General features: G+C 48.3%; 1 protein-coding gene across 2 annotated transcripts in view; it reads left to right on the top strand.

Moving 5' to 3' along the window:
• Positions 1-3,801, top strand: part of frzb (frizzled related protein) — a 160,883-nt gene extending 157,082 nt beyond the window's left edge. For both annotated transcript variants that reach the window (XM_072444152.1, XM_072444151.1), the window contains one exon: positions 2,415-3,801. In XM_072444152.1, coding sequence (XP_072300253.1) covers positions 2,415-2,471 — 57 coding nt within the window. In that variant the 3' untranslated portion in view covers positions 2,472-3,801. The remainder of the gene's footprint in view (positions 1-2,414) is intronic.
• The last annotated feature ends 16,780 nt before the right edge of the window (positions 3,802-20,581 follow it).

Genomic DNA, 20,581 nt, shown 5'->3' with positions numbered 1-20,581 from the left:
ATATTGCATACCGGCCTGGCATCGGAGTGGAGGACGCCGTCATCTCCCTGCTGCACCGCTCTCTCTCTCACCTGGAGAAGCCTGGCAGCTCTGTGAGGATCCTGTTCTTTCATCTCTCCAGCGCTTTCAACACCATCAGCTCCTGAGGGACAAGCTGGGGACGGCTGGTGTGGAGTACGACCTGCAGAGTGGATCCTGGACTACCTCACAGACCGACCCCAGTTTGTGAGAGCCCGGGACTGTGTGTCTGATACTCGGACCTTCAATGTGGGGGGCCTGCAGTGTGGGGGACCTGCAGTGTGAGGGACCTGCAGTGTGAGGGACCTGCAGTGTGAGAGACCTGCTGTGTGAGGGACCTGCAGTGTGGGGGGCCTGCAGTGTGGGGGGCCTGCTGTGTGGTGGACCTGCAGTGTGGGGTCCTGCTGTGTGGGGGGCCTGCAGTGTGGGGAGCCTGCAGTGTGAGGGACCTGCAGTGTGGGGGGGGGGGCCTTTCTCTTCACCCTTTACACTGTAGACCTCAGACATGACTTGGACAGCTGTGTCCTGCAGAAGTTCTCTGACCACTCTGCCGTCATCAGACTCATCATAGACGATGATGTGGAGGACAGAGGACTGGAGCAGGACTTTGTGGAACCACCTCCTCATCAACGCGGGGAAGACCAAGGAGATGGTGGTGGACTTCAACAGAGGCCACGCCCCCCTCACCAGTGAACATCCAGGGACGGGACATTGAGAGAGTGACTCATACAAGGACCTGGTGTTTCATCTGAACCACAAACTGAACTGGACTCGTAACACAGACTGTACAGGAAGAGCCAGAGTGGGCTCCACCTCCTGAGGAGACTCTGGTCTTTTGGAGTGACAGAGCCACTCATGACAGGGCCACTCCTGACAGGGCCACTCTTGACAGGGCCACTCCTGGAGACCTTCTCTGACTCTGTGGTGGCATCAGCTCCATAGGTGTGGTCTGCTGGAGCAATCACAGAGAGGGAGAGGAAGAAGCTGGACAAAGGTCCGTCCTGGGCTGTCCTCTGGACTCTGTGCAGGAGGTGGGGGACAGAAGGGTCCTGGCTAAACTCACATCTATGCTGGACCATGAGTGTCGCCCCCTGCAGGACACTCTGTCCCCTGCAGGACTCTGTCCCCTGCAGGACACTCTGTCCACTCTGGAGAGTAGCTTCAGTGACTGATCCACCCTCGCTGTGTGAAGGAGACGTTTCACAGTCTGTCCTTCTGCTGCTGTCAGACTCTACAACAAATACTGTCATGACCATGTGCAATACAGTCATATTCATACGCAATAATGTCATATTCATGTGCAATACTCTGACATAATGTCAATCATATTGGTGCAATATTCTCCATCCATATAACTGCTGTAAATAAGAGTTTTTACTTTTGCTACTATTATTATTATTTTAATCTTATTTTCTTTTTTCTTTCTATTCCTTATTAAGAATATAAGAGGCTTTGTCTACAAGAGTTTTGTAGGTGAACAGCAGGGGGTCCAGCAGGGGTCCAGCAGGGGGTCCAGCAGGGGGTCCAGCAGGGGGAGGTGAAGGACTTGAGGTGAGGCAAGACCAGGCGTTCAAATGACTTCATGACTACAGACGTCAGTGCCACAGGTCTGTAGTCATTAAGTCCAGTGATCCGGCTTCTTGGGGACAGGGACAATGGATTAGGGTTATGGACGACTTGAAGCTGGGACATGGCATGACTCCAGGGGGTGTTTAAAATAGCAGTGAAGACAGGGTCCAGCTCACCTGCACAGTGTCTTAAGGTGGCAGGAGTGACACCGTCTGGTCCAGCAGCTTATCAGGGTTTGGATTTCCAAAAAAAACCAACTAATATAAAAAGGGCCTAAAATAATGTAGTCTTATCTCAGACTTACTTCTAAGTCAAAGGATTTAAACTATAAAAATGAATGTTTTTGCCAAGATTTTCTCTGTTCCAGACAATTCCGATTTCCATCCCCAACCGGCTGTTTGATAAGTGGAATAAAACAATTGCAGGATTTGCAAGACAAGGCAGGAAAACCTGTATCCAATTTAATACTTTACAATCATCAAAAGAATCTGAAAAGAAAGAGTCTGGTTTACCTAGTCTGAAAAAATTACTTTATTTCAGCGTTGCTGGTGTGACCCAGAATATGAAATTCAATGGAAAACTGTTCCTGCACAGGTCTTACTGGCAGATGACAGACGGTTGAATCCTTTGGGGGAAGTTAGGAACCCTTGGGTGAAATCTGTTCTTACAACATGGAAGGGACTAATCAAAACATACAAACTTAAGATGTCAAAATTTTAAACTGATTGGCTTATGATGATTTTTTTACCAAATAGTTCTGACCTGAGCCTCCATGTCTTATTTTCCTTCCATGCTCTGACTCGGTTTCCCTTTGGTTTCTTGTGCAGAGATGGAACCAGATCCTTCAAGAGGGAGGAGCAGCTCGGCCAGGCCACGCCCACTGACGCTGGACATCACACCTTACACGCCCACATTGCACTATGAGGCTATAGCTGAATGTAGTTCTGCTCGGATCACAGACTGAAGAGGAGGTATTTAGATAAACGGTGCCTTGTCCAATCCCTAAAAGAACCAAGACTCTTCAACTGGGCAACCAGACTGTTGACTGTTCTGCGGCACTATGGGGGGTTATTTGGCCCCTCCCCTCTCCTCCAGTCTGAGCTCCACCTTCTGTTGTCTTAGCACATTCTATGCAAGTGTCTTCAAAAATATTATAAATATGTCTTTGTGTGCTGAACCTTCCTGCTCAGCATTGGATTGTATCGACATGTTCCATGGAGCTCAACATTCCTGCACACTTTGAAATCGTTGTGGTCCTGGACCTAAATTTGTCATTCATTTAAAGAACGTCCAGCTTCAGCCGCTGTATAGAGTGGAGGTCTGAGTGGAGTTCCATTCAATCACATCCGGCGCCACAATACTAAAATATTGTTGGGATTATCTTTATGATAGCTACATGGACAAATTGGGATTGGGTTGGGGGCTGGGGTTGATAGTTGAGTACTAAATCAAACCAAACCAAACTAAATGTGGCGCTAGTGGAGCTCCACTCAACTTTTCCACTCAACTCTTCATATTTGATATATCAAATATGAAGAGTTTAAATATACAATTGGGGACTAGGCAACTCTGAGCTAAATGCAAAAACAGATAGAAAAATGTCCATTCTGATTACAGAGCTGATGAGCCTGTGCAAGCTTTCAAACATTTTTGGAATTTGGAATTCCTATTAGAAAAATGAATGGAAAATTCACTGTTTAGCTCCATTATCAGTCTAGCACATTTTGGTGTGAAACCTTTCTTGACACTCCGAGGGAAAAGTGTTTTTTCTCCAGTCTGATTTGTACACTGCATGTTCTTTGGAGTAGGTTGTGCAAGATTTCTACAGTGGAATTTGTCAAAATGCACATGTTTTGACCTGATTAATAATGGTTAATATGTCTGAAGTTATTGGGACTATCGACTTGAAACAAAACATGGCCCAACTGTGAAATCATATTGTAGAATGTGGTGAACAAAGCCTGCTTCAGACTCCAATGTGATGTGTCCCAGGCTTCAGAAACATGCTGGTGTATGCAGAGAGAACAAACCAGTTTAATCTGAACTCAAAGAGGTCTGAAGGTTTGGAGTAGGGCTTCAAAATATATCACTAAAATATGTTGGTTGACGCAATAATCAATATCACAAGAAATGAAATATAACCCAATAACACCAAGGTCCTCCATGTGACAGAAATGTACTGTTTTTAAAATTAAAATGCTTAAAAGGGTAGAATGTATTCATCATTTTCGTCCAAAGTAGCCTTGATTTCATCTTGGTTTTGTCTCTGGGTTTTTATTTTTGCATAGTTGAGGCATTAACAGATTTGTTTGAAATTGTTGTTGAAAGTTTTATTCAAATATTGGTGTCATATGTGTTTTGCTTCAATACACAATACATATACATATACATACCAGTAGCGTGCGGTGACTTTTATGGATGGGCAAGCAGACCAGGGGTGTTCATCAATATTTACTAGATAATAGAAAAGTGAAAAAAAAGGATTAAATAAACTCAATTCACTGACAAAGTCATTACACAAATTAGTGTTCTATGGTGTTAAAGGACTGTGAACAGAGTCTGAGCTACAAAAACAGACTTTTCTCTAAAAGATAGTTTTTGAGTCATTTGTTGCTTCACTTCTCCTCTGCACATGCTCAGTTAGGCACAAGATGCCCACACAGGTTTCTTCAGGTGGTTTGAGTTTGTCCTCAGAGCGCTTGTGCAGAGCTCTAAAACGAGCTGCTGAGAGCAGAGCATGAACGGGCCTCTGAACACGCCCACAGACTGAGCAGCTGCAGGAGAAGAACCAAGCTTCCTGCAGTACTGCTCAGCGGCCTGTAGAGGCCATTAAAAGACACTATTATTTACAGTAACAATTCATATAAAGTTGTGACACGTCCTGGAGTGTTCCATTGTCCAAAAAGATTCAGTTGTATCATCGGAAGAGCAAAGCATTTCGACTCTCATCCAAGAGTCATTCTCAATCTGCAAATCAAGACCGGGAGCTCAGATATTTATCCTACTCTAAGTGGGCCCTATCCACCGGGCGGGACCTCCTGATAAAAGGTGTTTTTGTTTTGTTTCACCAAAAACTAACCCTCTTTGTTTACCATAAAACTAGCCTCTTTGTTTACTATCAGCCCTTTAATGGGCTATCGGCCTCCTATTGTTGTCCTGTCTTACTCTCTCTCCTCACTGTGTAACTGATTAGCATCCGAATGCCCTGGGCATCTGCCTCTCCATAGAATCAAAATTCCATTCAAATTCCCTTGAAAGAGGATTTAAAGAGGCAATCCTTGTTAAAGAAAATATGTCCTTAAATTTAAACAGTTTAAGATTCAACCTTCCAGTCATTTATAATGAAATTTGGAATCCCTGGAGAGAGAAACGAGTCTGGTAACACTACGGGAGCAAAGCAAAAAGTTGATTGCCCACGGTCTCATTGAAAAACAGCTCACATCACAAGCTAACAAAGCTAATGTGGCTAACAAACCTGAGGCAGAAAATCTTAGTTCTTTCGTAGACGCGCAGTCCCGCCCAGATGGAGATTCTCATAATTTATTTGCATCGGAAGGAGGAGAGAATATGACAAATCATCAGTTATTGCTCATGATGCCCAAAATAAGATGTGAAATGCAGCGTGCAATGGAGTCTCTTAGAGCGGAAATGATAGCTGCCATAGCCCCGGCCGTATCTGCTGCAGTAGCCGCTGAGCTGAAAGCAGGAGGAGTAACCGGAGTAGGCATGGATAAAGTCGAGCAGCGTGTTTCAGATAATACGGACGATCTACAGAAAGTAAGGGCCTGCGGGCCAGGATGACGACACTGGAGTTGGTAATAACAATATGAAAAATAAGATCCTGGATTTTGAGTCCAGATCATGTCGTCCTAACCTGAGGCTTGTGGGCGGAGAAGAATGAAAGGTTACAGAAAGTTTTTGCAGAGGATTATTCCTGAGCTCCTTGATGGCTCAGGAGTTGAAGTCCCTCCCAACACATTTGAAAGAGCACATTGCCTGGGAAAACCAAGACTAGCAGCTGATAAACCATGAGGCCTGATCATGGGGTTTCTTAACGATCGTGTGAAGTAACGGTTCTTGATGGCTGCAAGGAGACCTCCAGTACAAAGGCAAGCACGTCTTCTTTGCTCCAGATATTCCATACAAGGTTCGTCAACAACGGCAAAGGTTGAACTACATCTGTGAGGAGCTCAGGAAGAGAAAACTCATTCAATTCAATTTATTTTTGTACCACCCAAAATCACAACAGCAGTTGTCTCAGAGGGCGACAATGAAAAACAGATCAAACAATGTTCATAGGGACTTGGTAATGTCTCGGGTTCGTGTTTAGCTTCCGTGAAAAAAAATGATGGCACAGTTGAAAAAATTAAAGTGGTGATTTTTATTCACACCCAGTTCCAAAAACAGTGAAAAAAATATGTACAGTGGAAAAACAAGGTATTCACAGGAACCAAAAACAAATTTACAGCAGCGACAATAACCAGCTCTCATTACCAACATGCTCTCCTCAACTCTCTCCCCCAACAATGAGCAGAGCTCCTTTTTAAACCCTTAGCCCCTCCCCTGGGCAAACCAATTAACCAAGGATAGGGGTTAAACACAAAAATTGTTAATCAATATAAACCCCAAAAAATCATACTGTCCCTTTAACTTGCACTGAAGTCTACATGGCCCTCCATACGGCTTAGACATTAATAAACACAGGAACCAGTAATAAATAACAAAACACACATTTTACTAAATGGTCGCAGCAGCAGCAGCGGCACCAGCAGCAGGTTGTGAGTGTGGTGCGTAGGTTCCGACTGTGCACCCTCGAACGGGCAGTAGGGAAACAGTTCAGGGAAGTGAGGGTTCATGATTCAATGTAACGGGCGCTCCGCAAATACGAAGAGCCCACCGCGCACGCACCATGCGCGCTCCGTGCGCGGCACTCTCGGTGGTATCGGGCCGTGAGCACGCACTCCGGGGCAAAGAGATGACGGGGCGGTTCGGGCGCACCGTCACAGTCTCAAATTTCCCAAGCTCCCCTGTCCTTAGACCCTCCTTCCCAGCCAGAAAAAACTACAAAACCTCCTTGGGGAAAAAGTAGAAACCTGGAGGAGTTCCAGATGAAGGAGAGATCTGACTCTCACAGACGGACGCGACAGACAGTGGAGCTGGAGCCACTCAGGAGTAGAGACCACTTCTCCAGGAAGTTAAGGAGAATCTGGGTCCACAGGTCGTCGGTCTGTCTGTTCCACTCCCAGCAGGAAGAAAACAGTTTGCAAGTGAAATTAAATATAAAATATTATTTGATAGAATAAGTAGTCAGAAGCAGAGGATAGTGCTCAAGCTGCCATACTTCCCCCAGCATAGTTGCTCCTAGGGCAGCGTAGCTGGGAAACTAGGTTTATATTTCTGTTCCTAACTGGTCTGACCATAAGTCATTTCAAAGAGGAACGTTTTAAGCCTGGACTTAAATGAAGAGACTGTGTCGCCTCTTTAACATGGACAGAGCTGATTCCATCACACAAGAGCTCTACCTCCTACTGTGCTTTGAGAGACTCTTGGCACCACCAGAAGGCTCTACCTCCTACTGTGCTTTGAGAGACTCTTGGCACCACCAGAAGGCTCTACCTCCTACTGTACTTTTAGAGACTCTTAGGACCACCAGAAGGCTCTACCTCCTACTGTGCTTTTAGAGACTCTTGGGACCACCAGAAGGCTCTACCTCCTACTGTGCTTTTAGAGACTCTTGGGACCACCAGAAGCATTTAGAGAGTGAAGAGCTCTGTTTGGATGAGATGGTTCTAGAGCATCTTTGAGGTGGGAGGGGCCATGTCATTTATGGCTTTGTAAGTCAGGAGGAGGAGTTTAAATGTGATTCTAAACTGGACAGGAGCCAGTGAAGAGACTCCAGCACCGGCGTAATGTGCTCTCTTCTTTTTGTTCCTGTTAGTAATCTTGCTGCTGCATTTTGAACCAGTTGAAAGCTTTTCATAGAGCTTTTAGGACCTGCTGTGAGCAGGAGTTACAGTCTAATCTAGACGTTACAAATGCAGGAGACGTTTTTCAGCATCACTTTTTGGCCGGATTCTACAGATTTTATCTATATTACGCAGATGGAAATAGTCTGTTTTACAGGCTTGATTTATATGAGCTTTAAATGAAAGCTCCTGGTCCAATCAGACTCTAAGGTTTCTTACAGTAGAACTGGAGGCTTCACTGACATTGTCCAGTGTGACTATCTGCTCAGATAAAGCGTCTTGTACACGTTTAGTACCAGCACAATGACCTCCAGCACAATGACCTCTGTTTGTTCAGGGTTAAGAAGCAGATCATTAAGTGTCCTCCAGGTTTTTATCTCCTTCACACAAGCTCTAAGTCTGTCTACTTGATCGCTCTGATCAGGTTCATTGATAAATACAGCGAGTGTCATCTGCAGAGCAGTGGAAGTTAATGCCATGTGACCTGATCATGTGACCTGATAAGAAACATGGGTCAGACATGGGTTCTCTTTCTCTTCTGATGACCTTTTGAAGGTAAAAAAAATTACATGCTCAGAACACCAGGAGAAGCAGAGGCGCTCTAAGGAAGATGAAAAACACAAAACTAAACAACATAAGAGATTTTGGCTATCCGTTTTAGTGCATACAATTTGTGACTAAATACATCTACTCATCGATGTGGCAAATGTGGGAGATTGGACTTGTGGGAAATTTGAAGCCAGGGAGGTTATATATCCAGTTATCTCCAAGGATTGGTGTCAGGAGTGCCTGGGAAGTTTTTTGAGGGTGGCCGCCAATCGGATCGGCCTTCCCTCAGTTTTACAATCTGGTTTTGGGTTTGATACCTGTTTTTAGCACCCTTTCAGTGGGTTTGTGTTCCTATTGTTCTTGTTTATGTTTGGAGGAGAAGGAGGGTCTAAGGACAGGGGACCCTGGGACATCGCCCCTCGTCCCTATGGACAATGTTTAATCCGTTTTTCACTGTCGCCCTCCGAGACAACTGCTGTTGTGATTTTGGGCATTACAAAAATGAATTGAATTGAAATGAAATTGAATTGAAGTTTGTTGTTTTTGACCGGAGGGATTAAAAAGATTCAAGAGTTATCAATGATATTATCAATACAATAAGTCCAATGGCATCAGAAGTGTTTCAAGTAACATCCCTCAATGTGAACGGCACTGAACCCAATCAAACCAACACAAATGTAAACAAGAATGAAAAATAAAAGAATATTGTTACAAGAGACACATTTGAATGGCACGGATTTTTGAATACAAGGATAAAGAGGGCAGATATGAACTGGTTAAGGGGAATATTAATGCTGTTCTGATTTTGGGCATTACAAAAATCTATTGAATTGAATTGAATGTGTATTGCTCCACCAGGGGGCGATATCACTTTCTATGCTGATGTCATGGACCTGATTGTGAACCACTCTGAGGGAATTTCCATCCCAAACCGGCTGTTTGATGAGTGGAATAAAGCAATCTCTAGATTTATATACTCTGAACACGATATATAACACGATATATTCAAGGCAAGAAAGCTCAAATGGCTGGGGTTGGTCCTTTTCGGAAAAAAACACTTTATTTCAGCTCAATTCAGAGCTGAAATAATGAAGTTCAATGGAAAAATATTGAGATTAATGTTTTGCCGGCCTTACTGATGGATGACAAGTGGTGATGACAATTTGGGGGAGGTGGAGAACCCTTGGGTGAAATCTATTCTTACAACATGGAAGGAGCTATCAATACCTGCAAACTTAACAAAGTTGTTAGAATTTTAGATTGGTTGGTTTATTATCAACATTTCACAACTAAAAGCAAAGACTCAAGATTTAAAGTCTGTACAACAAAGGGCATAAAGCTCTGATACCAGATTCTAAAGGAGAATCATTTCCTCTGAAATTTCCCCATTGTGTGGACAAATAAAGGCAAAGCTTTTATTTGAAATAATCTTTTGGCTTAAAGAAACAGGACTTTTATATATATAGTTATTAATGCTTATAAATCAGGACTTTCTAGAGCAACAATATCCAAATGATATACATGTATTAACAATTTGGGCTTTCATTGTTCTGAAGGAAAGATGGGAAAGAGAGGGTCACTTTGTTCTGGCTGATGAAGAGTGAGAATGTGTGTCTCACTGAAGAACCACAGAACATGTTTGGAGATATTCATCCATCCATCCATTTTTTGCCGCTTTATCCGGGGCCGGGTCGCGGGGGCAGCAGTCTGAGCAGGGACTCCCAGACTTCCTACTCCCCAGACATTTCCTCCAACTCCTCCGGGGGGATCCCGAGGCGTTCCCAGGCCAGCTGAGAGACATAGTCTCTCCAGCGTGTCCTGGGTCTTCTCCGGGGCCTCTTTCCGGTGGGACATGCCTGAAAATCCTCCCGAGGGAGGCGCCCAGGAGGCATCCGGAACAGATGCCTGAGCCACCTCAGCTGGAGGAGCAGCGGCTCTACTCCGAGCTCCCCCCGTGTGGCCGAGCTCCTCACCATATCTCTAAGGGAGCGCCCAGCCACCCGGCGGAGGAAACTCATTTCGACCGCTTGTATCCGCGATCTTGTTCTTTCGGTCATTACCCAAAGCTCATGACCATAGGTGAGGTCAGAACGTAGACCGACCGGTAAATTGAGAGCTTTGCATTTCGACTCAGCTCCTCCTTCACCACAACGGTCCGATGCAGCGACTGCATCACTGCAGCCGCTGCACCGATTCAACTGTCAATCTCACGCTCCATCCACCTGAAGAGGGCAAGGACCCCCCACCCACCTGGAGAGGGCAAGACACCTTTTTCCGGTCGAGAACCATGGCCTCGGATTTGGAGCTGATTCTCATCCCAGCCGCTTCACACTCGGCAGCAAACCGTCCCAGTGCATGCTGCAGGTCCGGGTTTGATGGAGCCATCAGGACAACATTGTCTGCAAACAGCAGAGATGAGATCCTGTGGTCCCCAAACCGGACACCCTCTGACCCCTGACCACACCCTCTGACCCCTGACTGCGCCTAGAAATTCTGTCCATAAAAATTATGAACAGAACCGGTGACAAAGGGCAGCCCTGGCGGGGTCCAACATGCACTGGGAACAGGTCTGACTTACTGCCGGCAATGCGAACACAGCTCCTGCTCCGGTCATACAGGGACCGGACAGCCCTGAGCAAAGGGCCCCGGACCCCGTACTCCCGGAGCACCCCTAAAGGACACCCCGAGGGATACGGTCGAAAGCCTTCTCCAGATCCACAAAGCACATGTGAACTGCTTGGGCAAACTCCCATGAACCCTCGAGCACCCGATGGAGAGTACAGAGCTGGTCCAGTGTTCCACGATCGGGACGAAACCCGCTCTGCTCCTCCTGAATCCGAGGTTCGACTATCGGTCGGATTCTCCTCTCCAGTACCTTGGAATAGACCTTAGGGGAGGCTGAGGAGTGTGATCCCTCTGTAGTTGGAACACACCCTCTGGTCCCCCTTCTTGAACAGAGGGACCACCACCCCGGTCTGCCAGTCCAGAGGCACGGTCCCCGACCGCCACGCGATGTTGCAGAGACGTGTCAACCAAGACAGTCCTACAACATCCAGATACTTTAGGTCCTCAGGATCTCATCCACCCCCGGAGCCCTGCCACCGAGGAGTTTGCGAACAACCTCAGTGACTTCAGCTTGAGTGATAGATGAGCCAGCCTCTGAGTCCCCGGTCTCTACTTCCTCTTCTGAAGATGTGACTGAGGGATTAAGGAGGTCCTCAAAGTATTCCTTCCACCGTCCGACGACATCCCCAGTCGAGGTCAGCAGGTCTCCAACCGCACCGTAAACGGTGTTGGTGAGGCACTGCTTCCCCCTCCTGAGGCGCCGGACGGTTTGCCAGAATTTCTTTGGTGCCGATCGATAGTCCTCCTCCATGTCCTCCCCGAACTCCTCCCAGGCCCGGGTTTTTGCCTCTGCGACAGCATGAGCTGCGGCTCGCTTGGCCTGCCGATACCTGTCAATGACCTCAGGAGACCTACCAGCCAGAGTGGCCTGATAGGCCTCCTTCTTCAGTCTGACGACATCCCTTACTTCCGGTGTCCACCACCGGGTTCGGGGGTTGCCGCCACGACAGTCACCGGAGACCTTGCGACCACAGCTCCGAGCAGCCGCATCAACAATGGAGGCGGAGAACATGGCGTGTCCCCAGCCTCCCCCGGGACATGGGAGAAGCTCTCCCGGAGGTGCAAGTTGACACTGACAGAGGGCTCCTCAAGACGTTCCCAACAGACCCTCACAATGCGCTTGGGTCTGCCAAGTCTGTCCGGCTTCCTCCTCCGCCAGCGGATCCAACTCACCACCAGGTGGTGATCGGTTGACAACTCTGCCCCTCTCTTCACCCGAGTGTCCAAGACACGTGGCCGGAGGTCCGATGACACGACAACAAAGTCGATCATTGACCTCTGGCCTGTGTCCTGGTGTCACGGGCACTGATGGACACCCTTGTGCTTGAACATGGTGTTCGTTATGGACAATCCGTGGCTAGCACAGAAGTCCAATAACTGAACACTGCTCGGGTTCAGATCGGGGAAGCCGTTCTTCCCGATCACCCCTCCCCAGGTGTCACTGTCATTGCCCACGTGGGCGTTGAAGTCCCCCAGTAGAACAAGGAGTCCCCGGTCGGTGCACTGTCCAGTACCCCTCCCAAGGACTCCAAGAAGACCGGGTACTCTGCACTGCTGTTCGGCCCGTAGGCCGCCACAATAGTGAGAGACCTGTCCCCCACCCGAAGGCGAAGGGACGCGACCTTCTCGTCCACCAGGGTGAACTCCAACACGTGGCGGCTGAGCTGAGGGGCTATAAACAAGCCCACACCAGCCCCGCCCACACCATCCCCGCCTACACCAGCCCGCCGCCTCTCCCCGCGGGCAACACCAGAGAAGTGGAGCGCCCAGCCCCTCTCGAGGAGATGGTTCCAGAGCCCAAACTGTGCTGGAGGTGAGGCCGACTATATCTAGCCGATATCGCTCAACCTCTCGCACAAGCTCAGGCTCTTTCCCCCCCAGCGAGGTGACATTCCGGTCAGGAGATCTGGTCGCCGATCTCTTTGCACCGGCCCCTTATGGATCCTCCTGTGGGTGGTGGGCCCACGGGAGGGCGGCCCCACGTCGCTCCTTCGGGCTGTGCCCGGCCGGGCCCCGTGGGGTAAGACCCAGACACCAGGCGCTCGCCATCGAGCACCCATCCCAGGCCTGGCTCCAGGATGGGGCCCCGGTGACGTTGATCCGGGCGACGTAAATGGACTTGTTTTTGTTGTCATCATAAGGATGTTTGTGTGAACCGATCTTTGTCTGACCCGTCACCTAGGACCTGTTTGCCTTGGGAGACCCGACAACATAGCTCCTGGGATCATTCGGGCACTCAAACCCCTCCACCACGTTAAGGTGTCGGTTTGGAGATAATCTGGTTGAAAAAATGTGTCTTGTTTCTTTCTTAGCCCATGTCAAAGTGCTCAATACTCATAGGGAAATGCTGACTGTTGGAGTGAATGTGGCAACAGGAGCCAAACCATTATCATGTGTTTTGGGATTGTCCTGTTTCTCAGAGATTTTGGATTGAAATCAATAAAGCCTTACAGACAAGGGAGTGTCTACAGAGCCGCGGCGTGCGGCCGAAACTGCTCGGCTATTTTGTGCCGTGGCTCCTGAAACTGCTGCGCTATTTGACCGCGCCGGGTTAAGGTCAGGGTCAGGGTCAGGGTCAGGGTCAAGGTCAGGTCAGGGTTAAGGTTAAGGTTAAGGTTAGCCATGAGGCTATTTGACCGCGCCGCGGCTCTGTAGCCATGGCCTACAGACAATATAGGACATTTCCATTCCCCTGGATTTCAGAACAATACACATTCAACAGATATCTCTGGAACATCCTACTGGTGGCAGCAATAAAGCCCTCACAAGAAAATTGATAACACAAAATGAACCGACAATCAAAAATTGGCCAGACATTATTTTGGACATTAGAAAAATTAAAAAAAATCACAGACTAATCACTGACTAAATTTGAAAACGGGCAATCTCTACATGTTGTGGGCAAAATGGGAAAATGTTTTGGGTTCACATGTGTTTTAGTTTCTATTGCTTTATTGATGATCCAAGATGGCAGCGCTGTGTATGGCTCGTTGTCTGCTCCTGCTCTATGTTTCACTGCTGCTCTTAGTTTTGTGTTTTTTTCTAAAGAATGTGTCCACATGACTTGTGTATGAACGCCAGACCCTTCTGAATACCCCTGACTCTGTGACAACCTGTGATCACTGGCTGTAGTGGACAGTCAAAGACGCTCCCACCATTCTTGGCGTCAGTCCTCCATTACCTGTGGAGTATTGGTGAGACTGAGAGCCTGGCAGTCTTTTACAGATGATCATCACCTTAAGCAGCTTCCACGGGAGTATGACGGGAGGTTACCTACTTCCGACCAACTGTCCTGGATCATCCCAGCCGCCTGCAGCGGGTCAGCGTCTGCAGACGGGGCTCCACGCCGAGCAGCCTGACCGCGCGGCGATCCGTATGGCCCTGATTAATACGAGGTCTCTAATGAATAAAAGGTTCATCTTGAAGGATTTCTTCTCGTCCACATGCGGATGTGTCTGTCTGGCTGTGGTGGTTTTACCTGTGGAAATAATCCGTCTTTATTGCGCCTGGGAGCAAACATATGAAGAGACTGGACACTTATTTTGGGAACATGTTTAAGAAGAACATGAAGAAAAACACAGCCGAGAATCAGGCTAGCGATGCTATATCCGAGCTAATGTAACTGAGCAGTGTCCGATCAACTAAATTAGAACTAATAATACTTAAGATAAGATAAGATAAGATAAGATAAGATAAGATATTCCTTTATTGTCCCACATGGGGAAATTTCATTGGTGCAACGCAGGAAGATACAGAGGTAGATACAGAAGAAAGTAACCAACAGCACCACTGGATAAAAACAACAATATTTTACGGACACAGGTTCATAGAACTTGCTGAATGGAGACTTGATTTCTTATGAAAGTATACAAAGAGTTTATAATTTCATTTATAAGTTCAATTGTTTAACATTCATTGATAGCACTCATCGACTGTGATGATTTTGACAGTCAGCGTAGGCCTTAATAAGCACTCAAAAAGAATCAGAAGGAAGACATTCAGTGGAATCAAAAAGGGGAGGCACATGTTGTCCACATGTAAGAATGAATAATAGAGATTACAAATAGCCTACAGATTTGGTTTATGCTTTTAGGCAGTGCAATACATACCAAGGAAGCACTAATTACACTGCCTTCAGAATCAGAATCTGAATAGGTTAATTGCCATTGCCAATTAACAAAATTCACAAACATAGGAACTTGCTTTGGTGATTCGGTGTGACATAAAACAATGAACAATGATAAAACAACCAATACAAAATCTAAAAAGGCATGCATTAAAGAAACTGTTTGAGTCTACTATAGGATGAAAATAAAAATAGGCTTACTATGAACAATAAATTTACAGTTAAATTTACAGATGTAGTGCAGAAAGTGAACAGTGAGTGATGTATTAAATTAGTTAAAGTGACAGTGTTTAAAAGGTGTTCATGAGTCCAACAGCAGAGGGAAAGAAACTGTTCTTCACTCGCAGGGACCACGCCACAACAATGGAGTATGAAAGAATGTTTATTGATAAATAACGACGATGGGGCGACGATGGGGAGACGATGGGGATCGACGATGGAGCGACGATGTAGCGACGATCGAGCAACAAGAGTTGGCTGGGTAGAGACTCAGGATGGGGGCTCTGTCTCGTGTAATCAGCCCAGCCGATTCAGAACCCCCAAAGATGATGTAAAATGAAGGAAGATGATCTGGATCTCGAGGCTTGGCTGAAAATGATGTTAACTGAGTGGCACGAGAGAAGAGGAGCTGGATGGTCGAGGGGTCTCTGAGGGTAGCCTGATGGAATCTAAAAGTCTGTCCATTACTTGAGACGAGAATTAATACTGGAGCATTTGAATGGAGTTTTAGCATTTGTGGGTCATCAATGGAAGTACGTGGGTGTGAATAAGGTGCGACAGTGATAGATTGAGGTTTGAACGAGCAACGTTAAAACTGGATTACATGGTGGAGTCGCCTTTGCTCCGGAGCGGAGAAAGGTTGGGCAGAGCAAATATTTGCATGGATGTAGGAGTTGACGAGCTGGGGATAGTAATAAGGTCAATGTGAGCGATGAATGAGGGAACTTAATCGTAGCGGAATGAGATTTTGAGAATGAGTGAAATAAGAGATAGATGAAAGGGTAGTCCGATTTAAAGTGTTTCCTGAAGACTGAAGAGGAATTGGCGTCAAAGTTTGGTGCAGAGCGTCGGATTTTGGGACGGTGAATCGTGAGTAGGTGTTGGTCGATTATGGTGATTTGAGTATAAGCGATGCACATGATGGATTGATAGAGGGGAGTAGACTAAGTCTAGAGAATTATGAGGTGCAGTGTAATAGAATATCCCTTACTGATCTACTAAGACTTGTTGTCGAATGAGTGCCTTCTGACTGGTCGAACCCCTTGAACGATAGTGGGGTATAATCCGAACGGGCGTGGAGGACTCGTTAGAGTAGCCGGAAACGAGCTGCCTTCCCTGGCCTTGAGGAGAAGAATCATCCTAGTGCAGAGTCCGATGGTCGCCTGAACGGGACGGGAAGCAGATCCTTGGTCTGGAATTAAGGGCTTGGCCTGTAGGATGATGGAGTGCGCTGAGCGGTCTTTGATGCATCGAGATGCACGGAGGCTTGAGTGCGTGCTGAGATATGCCTCTTCTGAGAAAGAGTGTGGGTGCTGTGGGTCGGGGCGAGGTTCGTACTCGGAGCTAGCGTGGCTGGCGCCGTGGTTTGGAGTTGTGTAGTTGCCGTTAGCGCAATTGCCGCCGCGGTTTGGCGTGAGCGTGGCTGCTGGCAATGTTTATGCTCGAAGCGAGCGTGGCTGGCACAGTGGTTTGTAGTGTGTGTGGGTGCCCTGAGCGTGGCTGCTTCAGCGGGGCTCAGAGCGAGCGTGGCTGGGGATGGTGATTGAGGGAGGGATGAATGAGGTAGGGATGAATGCAGAGTCAAAAGGGGTCGGACTAGTGTGCTGGCATGAGTCGGCGTAATGGTGATAATGAATGGGATGGGGGGTGATAGAGAGAATGGGCGGAGCTGGCATGGAATATGGCAGAAGCCGGAAGGCGATGTGAGCGTGTATTTGAGCCAACAAAGTGTGAAGGTTGCATAAGTTGGCGGAAAAGGAAGCAGACGCTTCGCATGAGAAGAGAGAAGGAACAGCTTGATAAGCAACTGTCAGAATAGTGTAAGCATGAGCGGAGAGCGAGAAAAAAAAAAAACTAGCTTAAGCCAGAATGAAAATGAATGGTAAAGAGCCAGGGCATTGAAAATGGTACGTAGATAGGTACATGGGTGTTTGAGGGCTAGCCTCGAGGCCCTGTGGTTAGAGCCTGTCCAGTGTCATATGTGCTAGTAGTGAAGCTACACGCGTACTGTGTGACTACATTTACGTTAGGTAACTAGGTTGTAGCTGTGGTTGTAGCTGTGGGTGTAGATGTGGGTGTAGCTGTGGTTGTAGCTGTGGGTGTAGCTGTGGGTGTAGCTGTGGCTGTCGCTGTGGGTGTAGCTGTGGGTGTAGCTGTGGTTGTCGTTGTGGCTGTCGCTGTTGCTGTAGCCTTTAGTTGTAGTTGTAGCTGTGGTTGTAGCTGTGGTTGTAGCTGTGGTTGTAGCTGTGGTTATAGCCGATAGCCGTGGGTGTAGCTGTAGCTGTAGTTGTAGCTGAAGGTTGAGACGGTAGGTTATAGCGATAGGGTATAGCGGTAGATTGTAGCAGTAGGATGTAGCAGTAAGATGTAGCAGTAGGATGTAGCAGTAGGATGTAGCAGTAGGATGTAGCAGTAGGATGTAGCAGTAGGATGTAGCAGTAGGTACAGGGGAGGGATAGAGGAATACGTGTCGACGGAGTTGAGTGCAACTTCAAAGAAAGGGATGAGAGAAATGATTAGATGAGAAATATTGAGAAAAGAGGGAGTGTTTGAACTCAACATTGTTAAGGACAAAGCTGGGACGTTGCCAAGTCCCTATGAACATTGCTTAATCTGCTTAAATTGAGTTGTACAACCTGGCTCCCGCCACCAGAGGGAGCTGAGAGGTCGAGCTGTGGCCCGTGGAGCGATGGTGACGTCATCAGCTGCACGCCTCCAGACGGACGTGGAACCAGGATGTGAGGCTGACGAAAAAATGGATATTTATCGTCATAGTGTCTGAAAGAAGTGCTTCAGCCCGGTGCGCCCGACTGCAGTACGGTCTCTGGTGTCCGCCTGCGTGGAGCGACGGCGCGCGGGAGCGGCAGGCCAGCGCAGGGAGCCGTGCTTTGCTCCAGGAGCTGAGGTAGCGCCCGGTTGAAATGAGGGGCAGAAGCGAGAAGGAGAGCGCGTGGGTCCAGGCCATTGCTGTGGAGTGGAGGTCGGTGTTCTGTGTGGATGCCCGGAGGTGGACGAGCGTGCAGAGGAGATGATGGTGTTTGGAGGCTGTGGAATTGCGCTCGGGTAAGTCCTCTGGGGAACTGACCGACTGAATGTTTCAGACTAAATTGTTCGGATTGGGAACGGATCACAATCTGAAGAAAACGGCTCATGTTTTTTGTTTGAATGAACGCGCTGCTGACTGAGTGTCTCATATAGGCCAATCCCAGCATCTCTTTACTTTCTTTCTTTGAGATGCTGTGAATATGCCTTATAAATAGGGCTTCTGGGTAATTGGAGGTGTGGTTAGAGAGTGGGACGTGTTTACTGGTGGAGAAGAGGTTGAGGCGTGGTCCCGCTCCTGAACCCACATTGGCGATTAACATCTCCAACCCCACTTGTAGAGGGAGGTTCTGGTCCGGATGTACCGTAGACTCCTGCCTGAGGGGAGTGGCCTCTTGTCTGAGGGGAGTCGCCCGTATCCAGGGTGAGAAGGGTCGGCTGTGATTGGACCTGCTCGTCCCAGAGTCCTGGAGACGTACAGGTCCTGCAGAGATGAAGTCTGCAGCCGATCACCTTCTCAGCAGAGGGCGCTGTAGTCTCTGTTTGTCCCTGGCTGTGGCTCCAGCGTACCACACGGTGATGGAGGAGGTGATGGAGGAGGTGAGGGAGGAGGTGATGGAGGAGGTGAGGGAGCAGGTGATGAAGGAGGTGAGGGAGGAGGTGATGGAGGAGGTGAGGGAGGAGGTGATGGAGGAGGTGAGAGAGGATGTGAGGGAGGAGGTGATGGAGAAGGTGATGGAGGAGGTGATGGAGGTGAGGGAGGAGGTGATGGAGGAGGTGAGGGAGGAGGTGAGGGAGGAGGTGAGGGAGGAGGTGAGAGAGGAGGTGAGGGAGGAGGTGATGGAGGAGGTGAGGGAGGAGGTGAGGGAGGAGGTGATGAGGAGGTGAGGGAGGAGGTGAGGGAGGAGGTGATGGAGGAGGTGATGGATGAGGTGATGGAGGAGGTGAGGGAGGAGGTGATGGAGGAGGTGATGGAGGAGGTGATGGAGGAGGTGATGGAGGAGGTGAGGGAGGAGGTGATGGATGAGTTGATGGAGGAGGTGAGGGAGGAGGTGATGGAGGAGGTGATGGAGGAGGTGAGGGAGGTGATGGAGGAGGTGAGGGAGGAGGTGAGGGAGGAGGTGATGGAGGAGGTGATGGAGGAGGTGAGGGAGGAGGTGATGGAGGAGGTGAGGGAGGAGGTGAGGGAGGAGGTGATGGAGGAGGTGAGGGAGGAGGTGATGGAGGAGGTGAGGGAGGAGGTGAGGGAGGAGGTGATGGAGGTGAGGGAGGAGGTGATGTAGGAGGTGAGGGAGGAGGTGATGGAGGAGGTGATGGAGTAGGTGAGGGAGGAGGTGAGGGAGGAGGTGAGGGAGGAGGTGATGGAGGAGGTGAGGGAGGAGGTGAGGGAGGAGGTGATGGAGGAGGTGATGGAGGAGGTGATGGAGGAGGTGAGGGAGGAGGTGATGGATGAGGTGATGGAGGAGGTGAGGGAGGAGGTGATGGAGGAGGTGATGGAGGAGGTGAGGGAGGAGGTGATGGAGGAGGTGATGGAGGAGGTGAGGGAGGAGGTGAGGGAGGAGGTGATGGAGGAGGTGAGGGAGGAGGTGAGGGAGGAGGTGATGGAGGAGGTGAGGGAGGAGGTGATGGAGGAGGTGATGGTGGAGGTGAGGGAGGAGGTGATGGAGGAGGTGATGGAGGAGGTGAGGGAGGAGGTGAGGGAGGAGGTGAGGGAGGAGGTGAGGCCGTGTAGAACTGCACCATCATCACTTCATTTGGAAATGGAAACATTGTGACTTTTATTTTAATTAATAATTTTCATAATTGTGTTTTTTTTGTTGGTAGATGTCTTTTTGTAAAATGTATTTTAATTGTATTCATATTTTAACTCTCTGGTCACGTTCTGTCTGTTAAGTGTGACAGGAAAAGTACTTTATAATTATATGTGTTTATTTATGTATTTATTAAACTATAGATTGAATTAAAATAATTTAATTTTGCTTCTCCTAAAATAATAAATTAATGATAAATGTATTTCACCCTGGAGAGACAAAGAGACCACGAGAATGGACTGTTTAGCAAGCTTTATTTGCGAGTTATTTGGCGCTCAGACCCCGGCGGAAGACGTTGCAATCATGGGCCCTCCATGATCTATTTGTATTAGACGTCTCCCCCCGGAGCCTGGAGACTGGTGGTGGTAGATGTGGAGAGGAGGTAGAGGATGAGGGGAATGCAGAGGAGGAGCTGGGGAGGTGGTGGGTCGCAGTACGGTTTGAGCGGCCGAGCCATCTGCCTGAGGGCTTAAATGCCACCGCCTGGTGCTGATTGGGAGCAGGGAGGAGTCACTTGAGAGCGTTGATTGGGGATGAGGAGCAGGTGCGAGGGCCATGATGCAGACGGCCCCTGACCTTTCACCCTACTTCTTTGGCCAGGAAAAACTGCATAACCTCTTTGGGATAAGCGCAGAAACCTGGGAGAGTCCATGGTG

The sequence above is a fragment of the Eucyclogobius newberryi genome, unplaced genomic scaffold, assembly GCF_026437365.1.
Source record: "Eucyclogobius newberryi isolate DKJ021-1_F unplaced genomic scaffold, fEucNew1.0.hap1 SCAF_14, whole genome shotgun sequence".
Lineage (NCBI taxonomy): Eukaryota > Metazoa > Chordata > Actinopteri > Gobiiformes > Gobiidae > Eucyclogobius > Eucyclogobius newberryi.
The sequence above is the reverse complement of the archived record's forward strand: the minus strand, read 5'-3'. Positions and strand labels throughout refer to the sequence as shown.